The 14052-nt window shown below is 41.0% G+C and overlaps 1 protein-coding gene across 2 annotated transcripts in view; it reads right to left on the bottom strand.

The window, feature by feature from the left end:
* The window catches only part of LOC143137496 (NACHT, LRR and PYD domains-containing protein 1 homolog), a 65500-nt gene that overhangs the window by 8741 nt on the left and 42707 nt on the right, over positions 1 to 14052 (bottom strand). For both annotated transcript variants that reach the window (XM_076297728.1, XM_076297729.1), the window contains exons 7-10: positions 9435 to 11234; positions 6690 to 6863; positions 5086 to 5259; positions 125 to 298 (exon numbers count right to left, since the gene is read on the bottom strand). In XM_076297728.1, coding sequence (XP_076153843.1) covers positions 125 to 298; positions 5086 to 5259; positions 6690 to 6863; positions 9435 to 11234 — 2322 coding nt within the window. The remainder of the gene's footprint in view (positions 1 to 124; positions 299 to 5085; positions 5260 to 6689; positions 6864 to 9434; positions 11235 to 14052) is intronic.

Genomic DNA, 14052 nt, shown 5'->3' with positions numbered 1-14052 from the left:
TACAGTATACCTCTGATGTAACCGACACACACACGCACACACAAACATCCTTGTGTACTCCACTCACTCATCAGTGGGTTCAGCCCACACACACACAGATCTGTTGTTGTGTGTTCAGACTCACACTAGTTTCTCCAGTTTGCAGTGGGGATTCTTGAGGAGCTCTGAGAGATGCTGAACTCCTGCATCATGAAGCTCATTGTAACTCAGGTCCAGCTCCTTCAAACTGCAGGAGTTTGATCTGGCAGCTGACGCTATCGCAGCACAGCTCTTCTCTGTGAGGGAACACTGCCACAGCCTGGAGAAACATAAAACATGATGACATATCTGATTATAACACTCACATACTGTACCTCTAACTATACAACACACACACACACACACACACACACGCACACACACAAAGTTTCCCCCCACACATTGCATTTAATCATCATTCATTCATCAGAGGGAACCACTGACATAGACACATACTCACCATATTTCAACAATTAAAAGTGCCACACACATACATGTTGTTTATCACAGGTTGACACACACAAACACATGCATAAACACATACAAACACACACCAACACACTGTGACTCAATCATAACAGGGCATCACTTTACTAATGTAACACACACACACACACACACACAGATGTAAAAATGTGGACATTTAACCTCACGAATAGTGACCTAAATTATTACAGTTATCGGTACTATCGTGGTATTGTTAAAATGTGCTAAAAATGTTTCTTAGCCAACTACCAATGATGGACAGAACTAATAATTAGCCTGTCCTCCATGCACAGTTAAATTTGGCCTAGAGCAGGGCCTCCTAACCTTTTTCATTACATGGATGATTTATTTTTTTTGTTAAGTATATTTTTGGGGCTTTTTGCCTTTATTTGTATACGACAGGGAAGAGTGAGACAGGAAGTAAGTGGGAGAGAGAGATGGGGTGGGATCGGGATATGACCGCAGGTCGGATTCGAACCTGGGTCCCCGTGGGCACTTGGGCCTGTATATGGTATGAGCGCTGTAGCCTGTTGCGCCACAGCGCCCCCCTACATGGATGATTTCTGACCGACCAGAGTGGGAGCGGGGCAAATCAATTAGCAATACGTGAACTGAAAAAGTGTAACACAACTAGATGTACCGCAGAGCGGTACAAAATATGACCACCACCCAGGCCAGCACATTTTTTCCACAAAAATAAGTCACGCTTGTCAAATTGTGTTTATTTCCTACTTTGTTCCTTTTTTGTGTGTTTGTAATTGAGTGTGTGCAAAGTGTGTGGTTGTTTTTGTGTATATGTTTTTTGTGTGTGTTTTTTTGTGTGTGAATGTGTGTGTGTGTGCGTGTGTTTGTGTATGTAGGTGTGTTTGTCAATAACTGGCCTGGAGATTGCAGAGGCGGAGACACGCTCATCAGAGCTAGAACATTTTTACCCACTGTACAAAACACATTCAGCTTGCAGATCAGGGGCTGGGCTCAATGTGGGGCGGAGCGCAACGTTGAGCTCTACTAGTGCTGGGCGGTATACTGGTTCACACCGTATACCGGTGTATATTTTCGTTATGATATGAATTTTTAATATACCGCCATACCGGTGTATTTGATTACACAACGTTTCGAACGCTGCGCCGCGCAACAGTGTTTCAGACGGGACTTTTTTCACGCGCACGCATGGTGCCACTGCGAGGCATAGTGAGGGTAAACACAAAACACCTTCAGTTTTTCTCCTGAAGTATGACCTTTAAGTCTTAATTTCTCCTTAGGTAAGGGGTTTATTTAAGGGTGTTGCACAGAAAACCTTAAATTGTTTCTTTAGTTAAGGAAAAACGTTAAGGGATACTGCATTGAAAGGGATTTACCATCAGGAAAATTCTATTGAGATTGTTCAACAGCTGTAACTAGCTGGCTAGTAGGTGATGTCGTTAGTTAGCAACCCACCGAACACAGTGAAGTTTAATGATCTTATCATTCATCTCACTTTGAGAATATTCGCTGAAATTATCCAGATAGCAAGTAAAGCATGTTATAGACAAGCACTGAGCAATACTAGCTGGCTAGTTAGAAATGATCCTGACTGTCATCAGTGCACCAAAACAAACTTTTTTGTTAATGTTTTGCCTAGCGAACCGAACCGAAGCTCATGTCAGGCTAACAAGACATCCACATCCATGAAGTTAACGTTAGCCTACCAGTAACGTTATGTAAACCACACAATAACAATAAGGCATGTTTCTGATAGGCCTATTTGACAGAGTAAACATATTAGCAGAGAGTTTTTATTTTAAATTGTATAATTTTCAAAAAAGTATAATTATTGCAAGTTGCACTACTTTTTGTATTGGTTTTATACAAGATGTTTGTGAAATTTGCACAGTGAAGTATTTTGACTGCAATTGTCTTTGCATTCTGATTAGATTCTTCATTAGAATCATGAGTGGCTCTTTGTAAACAGCATCATTTTCTGGGGCCATGCAAAACTGCATTAGGCCTACCACTAGTGTGGAGTTATTCTACATCATGACAGTAAAATAGACCATCCTTAGTCAATGTACTGCAGCAATTCCTCTCAACCTGTAGAAAATGCTGTGAACATCAGATTATGCATGGAAAAAAAAATACCGTCATATACCGTGAAACCGTAAGAATTTTGAAAAATACTGTGATATACATTTTTGGTCATACCGCCCAGCACTAAGCTCTACCCACGTTGAGCACGTGCGCCAACGTTGACTATGCTGCTATCCATCTATTTACCTGATTTCCATACTGTCTACGGAGGTATATACTTTAAACAAAATCTCAAGGAAGGAGGCTTAACTCTACAAAAGTGTATACTCCTCAAACTATTGCCCATGTTGATCATGTCTCTTCCTGGCACAGTCCATATATCAAATATCTTAGAGCTCGCCTTTCTGAGAGCATAACGTTGGCTCTAGAATTGTTGCTGAAATTATTTTTAAAAACAAACATCAGACTCTATCACTGTGCGCAGTCATCTAATCGCCTAGGCTTGATTACAGCCAGTCTGCATAACATAACAAAAACATGATCTTATCAATGCATTTTATGTCTAGCCTATTTTCTTCGATATGCAGGATAGTAAGTGTAACTGAAGTGCGAGTCCCAAAGTTGGAAAATGCAACAATGAACCTCTTCCCCTTTTTGCACATATAGCTGCACAACATAACCACATGACAGGTCATGACAAGAGTAACCTAGAGAGCATAATATAGAATACTTATGAAGTACATTATGCCTGCTAATACTTATGAAGTACATTTATCATGTGCCTGTTTTTAATTATTGACAATGCTAAAATGTACTTATTTGTCTAATCCCAAACAGCTGACCCAAAGTTATTGAGTAAGTATGTGTTATACATTCTGTTAATATGCCCAGGTACTCTCCCGGTGAGCCTGAGATGTGGGATTGGGACGGGTGAATACCTGGGCATGCTTGTTGGCAGGCCTGTGTGGACGGACATGTGTCAGCATATCAGCTGCAATTCACAGTTCCATTACACATTCCTTTCATTCATGAACAGCCACACACCTACAGTACAAACACACACACACACACACACACACACACAATGAATGTGTTGATCCTTCAGTAAACATTCTCAAAAATAACTACACTGACACCTTCACAGCCAGGGAGCCACATGATGGGCTTCTTGTGATCTGGGTTCAGAATCAGAATTGTAGCACCACTGCTACAGCTTGTAGCAATGGACAGTATTCAGTGTTATTTAAGCACTGGATATGAGATATACAGTAGTGCAGGGGTGGGCAACTAATTTCCCCAAGGGGCCACATGACAAACTGGGACTGTTGAGGAGGGCCGGACCCAAAATACCAAACTCAAGTCTGAACTCAATTCTGTTCAATTCTATTCTGTTCTTGTAACATTAAGTAAATCGTTTTTGATTGCTACTCGTAAGAACAGATGAAAATGTGAGGGAGACAAAGGAAAAACGGCAATATTTAATATATGTCCAGTATTTAATCCTCATTTTCGAAAATTATTTTTTGACATTGACATGTTTTTTTTTCAGTTTTCAAAGACTGATATAAAAAAGTAGTACAATATCTATATAATTAGATAGGCCATGAAAATGTGAAGGAGTCAGTACAGCCATCGGCCTGTACTATTTCATCAACACTCAGCAATATTTCATCATTAAATCATTACCATCATTATATTAACTCTATGCAGAATTAGACTATGAAAATGTGGAGCAGACAATAGTAGGCTGTCATTAGTTAATCAACATGCACAAACTAAGAAAACTATTTTGAAAATGTAGGCTATGTTTTTGCTTTAACTTTATTCACAAAACTATGATTGGTCAACTCGCCCTGTGTGTTGAGCCGGCTGCTTCAAGCAACCTGTGGGTAGTAGCATCATACTAGTTCGCTAACATAAGCTTTGCCAATAAACTCAGACATATTTTGATTACAATGACGGGGTTATCCGATTGTAAACTGTCTATCTGTCAGTAACGCTTTGAAATGAACACTTCGTATCGCCAACGAGCAGCAGTAGGAGTTCGACATTCTAACAAGCGTTGCGGTGGTGAGCGACGCAGACACAGGAGACACAAAACTTTGAAAGCTTTACGCCGAAGTAAAGGTAACTGCATTGAAGTTATTCACCAGCACATCAGTGAGGGTGTTTATGTCGTATGCATCCATGCACAAATGTATAGGCGTACAAATAGCAGTCGCTTTCAAAATAAAAGCAACGATATTGATTTGCGTGCATTATCTCTATGCTAGGCTCTTGACTACTGTTTTTTCACGGACCTTACGTGGGCCGGTCAGGGAAAGCCCACGGGCCGGATGTGGCCCGCGGGCCGTATGTTGCCCATGTGTGCAGTAGTGTGTGTGTGTGTGTGTGTGTGTGTGTGTGCGTATATGAGTGATTATGCTAGTCCTCCCTCTCCCTTTTTCTGTTACACTGTATGTCATGCCACACACACACACACACCCTAATGAACTCAACTCACTGACCCCCCCCCCCCCACACACACACACACACACACATACACACACATATCTGTTGTGTGTTCAGACTCACTCTAGTTTCTCTAGTTTGCAGTGGGGATTCTTGAGGAGCTCTGAGAGATGCTGAACTCCTGCATCATGAAGCTCATTCTCACTCAGGTTCAGCTCCTTCAAACTGCAGGAGTTTGATCTGGCAGCTGACACTATCGCAGCACAGCTCTTCTCTGTGAGGGAACAACTACTCAGCCTGGTGAAACATAACACATGATGACATATCTGATTATTACACTCACATACACTCACATACTGTACCTCTAACTATACAACACACATACACACACACACACATGCATACAAAACCACAGTTTCCCACACACACTGCAATTCACCATCATTCACTCATCAGAGGGACATTTACATTTGGTCATTTAGCACAGTGTTTCCCAAAGTTTTTTTCTGGGGACCCACTTTTTAAAAATGACAGACCATCGCGACCCATCTCACTTCAGATCTAACATGCAACCTGCATGCAACCACCAATATTGTTTTAGGCCACAGGTTCTCAAACATTTCTTGGGGATATTCTTGCATGCTACGTAGTCGTTGTCACTCTTCAGCATAGTAAGCTGTTCCTTTATTTCTAAAGAGAGATGTTGTAGGCTGCGTTGCAGACAAATGGATCCATAACACCGTCAATCCCTATGTAAACATGTAGCAAATAACTCAGGTCGTTATATTGTAGCCTATTTGTGGAGGTTTCTTTATTTGGAAAGTTGAATCCGCATTTCCCTCTGGAGTTAAAATGTTTGTTTGTAGGCCACTGTGTATTGATGTTATGTTGTAAGAATGTGAAATGAATACATATCAGAACAATGGCTTTTGCGCGATAGTCAAAAGATATTACTGCCTAGTAGAGTTTGCGAGGTGGAAAACGAGAGGAAATAATAGCGTTTAAAATGTCAATTTAAATTGTAGCCTACCTAATATAATGCACTGTTAAGTGTTTTAAATCCGAAATAATAAGGAATGTGATGAGGTTGCTATTAACTTTAAAGAGTGCATCTACAATCGAAACTATCTACAGCCTATGACACAAATTGAATTGCAATGTCCGGTATAGGGATGTCTGCTTTAGTTGACTAGATTTTAATCGGTGAAGTTGAAGAGCTGGTGCCCGTTAATGTTCGTGCAAATAGGCTGATTGATGTCCCTTGCATGTTGCAACTGCGAAGTCCATGGCCCCACAGAAATTTTTCATTTTGCGAGTGAGATGTCCATGCTGTCCCCTCTGCGACGCGTTCGCCCCCCCCCAATTTCAGAGCTATTATAAATGCAAAATTGCACAGAGGACCGTGACTGTGGTAAACAAACTATATCCTAATAGAAAACTGATAGCTTTCCTGGCTAAATTGTATAAGTTAGGCCTATTAGACAACATAAATTGTGCTGGCGACCCAAATAAAATCTGTAAAATCCGTGGGTCGCGACCCAGTCTTTGGGAAACACTGATTTAGCAGACGCTTTTATCCTCTTACAAAAAGACACATAATACAGTGTGACAAGGATATGAAGAGTTTGGTTCCAAAACGCTATATCTCCATTTTTAAAAACATTAAAAATAAAGTGGTTAGTGGTGTTCATTGATGACTAAAAACAAATATCACACTTCAGACTCACACTAGTTTCTCCAGTTTGCAGTGGGGATTCTTGAGGAGCTCTGAGAGATGCTGAACTCCTGCATCATGAAGATTATTGCCATTCAGGTTCAGCTCCTTCAAACTGCAGGAGATTGATCTGGCAGCTGACGATATCGCAGCACAGCTCTTCTCTGTGAGGGAACAATGACTCAGTCTAGAGAAACACAACACAAACTGATTATTACACTGACATAATGTATCTCTAATTATACAACACACACACACACACACAATTAATGGCTGAGAATCACACACCACAATAAACACAAACACATTCCCTTGATGGCTGAGATATCCAAAGTGACTTACATATGTCAATTATATTATAAGGGACTACATTGTTCCCAGAGCAACTTGGAGTTAAGTGTCCTTGCTCAATGGTGGAATCCGAGAATTAAACCCACCACTTTTCAGGCTATTGCAGCTCCTTAACCACTACACTTCCACCGTGTGCATGTTAATGCACATATAGTAGTAGTCAAACTACTAAACAAGCATTAAAGGGTTCTCCCCTTAACACACACGAAAACACACACGCTCACACACAAACACAGGCACACAGAAACAGACAAATACACACATTTATTCATCACAGGGTGGCCACTTTAAAGGGTACTCTAGGATAACCTGACTCTCGCCAGATGAATTTCGTTCCGCCTAGCTCCGACTAGCTCCACTCACATCCATCTGGGATCGGTTCCGTTGAGAGTGATTTCGGCACCAGATTGGTATGGTAGAGCCAATCAGGACGCAGGGCGGGAGTTTCATAGATGTGACGTAGCGTAGAAGCGACTGTGAGACTGTTCTCAGCGTCACGGGTTGGCTTTGATGTGAGTGGTTGAAGTAGCACGTCAATAGATGACGGACAAGTGGCTTATCCAATCATATGCAAGGATTTTTTGATAAGGCTCAGCCTTCTGAAGCACCACTCCAATGGATCGATCCCAGATGGATGAGTGGAGCTAGGCGGAACGAAATTCATCTGGCAAGAGTCAAGTTAACTCTAGGACACTATAATCATATCAAAAGTCCCAAGCGCGAAAACATCCTCATGAGTGAATGGTATCACATTTTGTTTTTGCAACAAGTAATGTTAGTTAGTGTAAGGCCCGTCTTTTGCCCAAACCTTATGCATTTCTAAAGAATGCCTTTTGCAGTCAATTTACATGTGTGGATGCCTGCGTTTGATCTGTATTGTCTTAGCTGGCCATGGCCAAAGATCCCCAACACCCGCTCATGCCTAAAGTGACCATTTGGTCCTTGTTCTGGCCCCTCTACTGAGAGATAACTCAGTCCTGGGCCTACTTGATGTCTTGTGGTGAGATAGGCCAACCTCATTATCATACAGTATTGCTCTGTAAATATGTGTTGTGAATAATACATTCATGTTTGGTCTTGAATTAATACTTGTAATGTGGGCAACAGTCTGATTATGGTTTTGGTACAATTGAATGTTTCTGTGCATAGTTGTAGATTAAGAATTAAACTGTAGCATAAAGTTATGATATCCACCTGGGCCACACCCATCCACCTCAGACAACAAAGGCTCTGATGAGTCGGGGGTGGCCCAAGTGAATGATAAAAGTGGAGGCTCTGATGAGTCGGGGGTGGCCCAAGTGAATGATAAAAGTGGAGGCTCTGATGAGTCGGGGGTGGCCCAAGTGAATGATAAAAGTGGAGGCTCTGGTCCTCCAGGGTCTCTTCTGTTCTCTTCTCTTCTCTGCTGTCTTCTCTGCTTCTGTCTTCTTTCCCATCTTGGGGCTTGTTTTCCCATCTTCTCTTCTTTTCCATATTGGACCTCTTCTCTGGGTCTCTCTCTTTTCCCCCTTTCTCTCTCTCCCTCTTTCTCTATTCCCCTTTCCTATCTCTGGGTTTGTATTGTTTTATCTGGTGTATCAGTTATCTTTAACTTGTCAAGTTTACCTCTGTGAATTGGTTAAGTTTCCTTTGTTACCATTTGCTACTTTGTTACAGTAGACCATGTGAGTTTACTTGTACATTCAACTGAAGTTATATTGGTTACATTTACCTTTAAGACTTAATGCCTATTAAATTGTTCATTTGCCTACCAATAGTATATCTTCAATTCTCGTAGTGTGCCATGCCATTCTCCTCCATAGCTGATAAACTAGTTACTTGGTAATTGATTGGTGATACAAATTATTAATCAAATGGAGTCAGATCAACGAGTATGTAATAACATCATTGCCATTTAACTCTTCACCCTATTTGTCCACACAAGCTCATTTAAGTGATGATATAGCTCGACGTCTCTATGTTTCCGAGGCTATATATATATATATATATATATATATATATATATATCATTTATGAGCGTTCTTCTTACATTAGTATAATGATGGCTGTCAATCAAAGTCCAAGTGTGGGTATGATCATGTTGGAGAGCGGAGTTCAGACTGAACCTTCACAGAGAAGAAAACACGACTGGATAAAATCTGCTTTCTCTCCTCTCCCCTCACTGTTCATTAGTGTAGTCTACTAGATTCTGTCACTTGCATTATGCTTGCTGTTGCAAAACATGCCTAATCAAATAGCACAAACAAAACTAAATTTACACTAAAAAATTAGATCTAAACTAAAGTCATTACTACAGTGTCATTTGGGATGACAGTATATTGTCATTATGGTGTCAGATGCCACCTCAGTAGATCTGCCCGTGATCATAGAGTGTCTTGCACACGTCACACATTACAGGTTTACTTACAGTGCTGATGTGACCACTGGAACCAGCCTCTGAAGAACTTCATCTGGACTGAGGAGTTCAGTCTGATCGGTCTCTGGTGTCTTTATGTACTTCTGCAGGTCAAACTTATTCAGCTGCTCCTCTGGAATCTCAAACTTAAATCTCCTAGTCTCCCACTCTCCTGGTATGAGCATGTCTACAGACAGAGTTCCAGAGCTCCTGTCAATCACCTCCACTACAGCATGGTGATTCAGCTCATTCAGACAGTAGAACAGGTTGATCCTTCTGTCTGATTTATGTAGATCTCTGATCTTTTGTTTGACATACTGGACTGTTTGCTCTGAGCTCTGTGGTTGACGTATTGTCTGTGGCAGTAGGTGCATTAAGAGATTCTGATTGGACTCCAGTGAGAGGCCCAAAAGGAAGCGGAGGAAAAGGTCCAGGTGTCCGTTCTTACTCTGTAAGGCCAGGTCCACTGCAGCCTTGTGTAGGTCATGCAGTGTTGCAGCTCCGAACAGAGTAGAGAGCTGAGTGGCTTGCTGTAGGTCAGACATGCCTCTCTCTCTGTTTCTGAAGCATATAAACACATATAAAGCTGCAAGAAACTCTTGAATGCTCAGATGCACAAAGCTGAACACCTTCCCCTGGTATAGCCCCGACTCCTCTATGAAGATCTGAGTACATACTCCTGAGTACACTGATGCTTCTGCGACATCAATGCCACATTCTCTCAGGTCTTCCTCATAGAAAATCAGATTGCCTTTCTCCAGCTGTTGGAAAGCCAGTTTGCCCAGTTTGAAAATCATCTCTTCATCTGTCTCTTTTCTCTCTGTGTACTTTTCCTTTTTGATGCAAGTCTGAATGATCAAGAAGTGAGTGTACATTTGAGTGAGAGTTCTTGGCATTTCTATTTTTTCTGATTCAAATGATGTTTTCTCTACCACTGTGGCTGAAATCCAGCAGAAGACCGGAATGTGGCACATGATGTAGAGGCTCCTGGATGACTTCAGGTGTGTGATGGTTCTGTTAGCGAGGTTCTCATCACTGACTCTCTTCCTGAAGTACTCCTCTTTCTGTGGGTCATTGAATCCCCTTATTTCTGTCACCTGGTCCACACACTCAGGAGGGATCTGACTGGCTGCTGCTGGCCGGGTGGTGATCCAGAGGAGAGCAGAGGGAAGCAGATTACTTTTGATGAGGTTTGTCAGCAGCATGTCCACTGAGACTGGCTCTGTCACATCAAGACATATCAGGTTGGAACGGAAGTCTAGAGGAAGTCGACACTCATCCAGACCATCAAAGATGAACATGACTTTGTGTTCTGAACTGGTGAAGATTTGAGAGTTGCTTATTTCTGGGAAGAAGTGCTGAAGAAGCTCCACCAGACTGAGTTTCTTGTTCTTCATCAGGTTCAACTCTCGGAAAGGAAAAAGAAATATGAAGTGGACATCCTGATTGGTTTTTCCCTCAGTCCAGTCTAGGATGAACTTCTGCACAGACACTGTTTTCCCAATGCCAGCCACTCCCCAGGTGAGCACCGTTCTGATGGGCTTGTGTTGTCCAGATAAGGGTTTAAAGATGTCACTGCATTTTATTGGTCTGCCTCGTGCTGATTCTCTAATAGATGCTCTCTCTATCTGTTTGACCTCATGTTCATAATTGACCCATCCTCTTTCCCCCTTTGTGATGTAGAGCTCTGTGTAGATCTCATGAAGGAGTCTGACTTCTCCCTGATTAGGTACTCCCTCAACCAGATGCTGAAACTTGCTCTTCAGTGTAGATCGGAATTTGTCATGGACCTTGGCCTGTTCTGGTGTCCATCTGGATCAATGACAATCACAATTACACCTCTAAGAAGAGCATGTTAACAAAACATCGTCAAAATGGCCTTCATTTAGCAAACAAACATACAACATAAAACAGGCGAAGGACAGGTGTACGCTTATTTCCATGCAACGCATGGCATCCGTCAATCTGAACGTGAGTGAAATGGATGAAGTAGATCCCGAGGCACTCTGCTGATTAAAAAGTCTGTTTCGACTCACAGAGTCTTTATCAAGGTGGTCTCTGAATGTGAGTGTTGGGTACAGTACAAATGGCAGGTGTTGTATGGTTTTGTAATTAATGTATTTGTAGTATGATGATCTCTGTGTAAATAAACTATATTACACTGACACTGGCATAGTTTTCCAGCTTCCTTGATGGCACTTTTCAGTTTTTAATTGTTCAGCTGGAGTTGCAATGTCACTGTGGCTATCTTGAGGTCAGAAATGTTTCTCTTTTATCCGTATTTTGCCCCTCCATGTCATAAATTCTAGGAGCGAGGCCTCTAAAATGAACATATATAGGCAGGGCTTAAAATTCATTTTTCAAAATGGGGGGGGGGGAATTCTCCCCTTCAGTGCTTCACATAGGAGGGGATTAATACAGTTTAGGGGGGGGGGGGGCATACATTTTACAAACCAAAATCACATTATCCTTATTACAGGGGTCAATGAGAGAACAACACTTAACCCTTAGAACCCTAGACTGTTTTAAGGGCATTTTCACTTCCTTTAGTTATAAGGATTTATCCTGTTCATTGTAAGTGCCATACACACATGCTATATATTGTTTTTTTCAATAATTGCATTGATTTAATTTTGATTTTTAAATAATAAAAATACAAAAAGCGTATTATAAAATGTCTTATATTTTGACATGTATCTAGAGCTGACTGTCCTGAATCTGGCAATATCATTGCCATGGTGGAGGGATTCTCAGGGGCTGAGCAATTTACAGACATATGTGGTGTGCGCCTTACAGAAATAAATGCCATTTTTTTATTTAGTGATGAAAAATGACATTTCTGCGCTCCATATCTGTGACATGAACTGATCTGACCTGACCCGAGTTTGCGTGTTAGCCTGTGGCCTACATGTGCTATGGTGTATGCACTCATAAATGATTCTCTACAACAACTTTTTACTGCATTGCCAAGTAAAGGCAAAAAAGGTGTTTCTTTGTTGAACAAATTGGGATGCAATGTGAGCCTTGAATTGGATGCCATGCAGGAATTTACTAGGAACTCAAAACCGGATTATGAACATGCTTTGCCATAGCGTTGGATTATAAACATGATTTGCTACAAAAACAGACAAATACGTGGGGTAAGTCCAGCTATATGAAGTTATTATTTTGCTGTCACTTAGTCTGTTTTATAACCCAGAAGGATCGATATACATGGTACCAATGGATAGCCCCGTGTCTCCTCTTTGATCTGATATGCTTGCCATACCTATGCGATCACGGGTTCCCGAGTAATTCAAACGAGAGTAATGGGTGCGCAGGTGAACGCAGAGAAGTATAGACTGTAAATATGATGCTACTTGATTTAATTTCATGATTTTTTTTAATTTACATACTTGATCGTACAGACAAGTGTCTCGTAGTCTCGTTGGAAAGCCCCACGTAATAAAGGTTTCATCTAGCTGCTATGAACAGTTCCAGAGCAATGTAACAGAGAAGAAAGGGTGTGTTTTTTGATGCACTTGGCGTCAATCGGGTTCTAAGGATTAACATGGTCTTTACTTACATGACTTTGGCTTTGATTTTTTTTTTGTTAGTGTTTGTGACAACACGTCAAGATAAATTTGATGTTTGATCGCTGTTTTGGAGAGTTACAGACAAAGGTACTGTATCATCCTGGGGTCACCAAGTCCCCCAAAAAATCTTCAAAACTGACCTCACTGCTAATAGATTATTTAGAGGGCATGCCAGGTAGAAGCCTGTCCAGTTATTTAATTACCAATGTAAACGGCAGGAGTTACTGAATGGTACAGTGACTTTGTCTGGAAGTGTGGTCTATTGTCAGATAAAATGAAAATTGTGCTCTTTGGCTAGAAACACGTTAGGTGTGTTTGGCATATATAGAAGAATGGCTATACTGAAAAGAACCCCATGCCTAATGAGAATTATGGTGGAGGGGCTGTACTTTTGTGGGGCTGTTTTTATTCCCAAAGGCCTTGGGAATCTAATTAAGGTGCATGGCATCATGAACACCAAGAAAAACCTGAACATTTTCAAAGGAATTCTGTCAATCTCTGCCAAGACACTAAAAGTTAGTCTGGATTGGATCATTCATCAGGTCAATGAACCAAAACAAACGTCCAGATCAAAACAAATATGGTTTGTTGAACACACAATCAAGCTTCAAACATTGCCATATCAGTCCCCTGATCTAAACTCTAGGAATCTGGACGATCTAGGGAGATTTTGTGAAGACGAACGGTCTTAAATCCCTTGCTTTGTATTCTCCAACTTTATGGGATGTCACAGGAGAATATTACAAGCCGTTTTATTGGCAAAGGGAGGCTTAAGAAGGTATTACAAGCAGGGGTGCCAATAATTGTGAGCAACGTGTTTTTGTTAAAAATATTTATTTCTTTATGAAATGTTCCTTTTTCTCAAAATAAATTTGCTTTCCTTCAAGGTTGGATTTTTCCTAATTTTTTTCATTGTGAGATTGCAATAAATCACCAACAGATTATTTTTTATACCGGTTTTTAGTCAACTTTAGCAGAGGTGCCAATAATTCTGGAGGGTACTGTAAGTGTATGTTGTCAATAACGTTTAGTATTTTATAATCTGCATAATTACT

This window comes from Alosa pseudoharengus, unplaced genomic scaffold, assembly GCF_046254945.1.
Source record: "Alosa pseudoharengus isolate Yale_2024_CS ecotype anadromous, Long Island Sound unplaced genomic scaffold, YU_APseudo_1.1 YU_APseudo_1.1_scf_21, whole genome shotgun sequence".
In the NCBI taxonomy this organism is placed as follows: Eukaryota; Metazoa; Chordata; class Actinopteri; order Clupeiformes; family Clupeidae; genus Alosa; species Alosa pseudoharengus.
The sequence above is the reverse complement of the archived record's forward strand: the minus strand, read 5'-3'. Positions and strand labels throughout refer to the sequence as shown.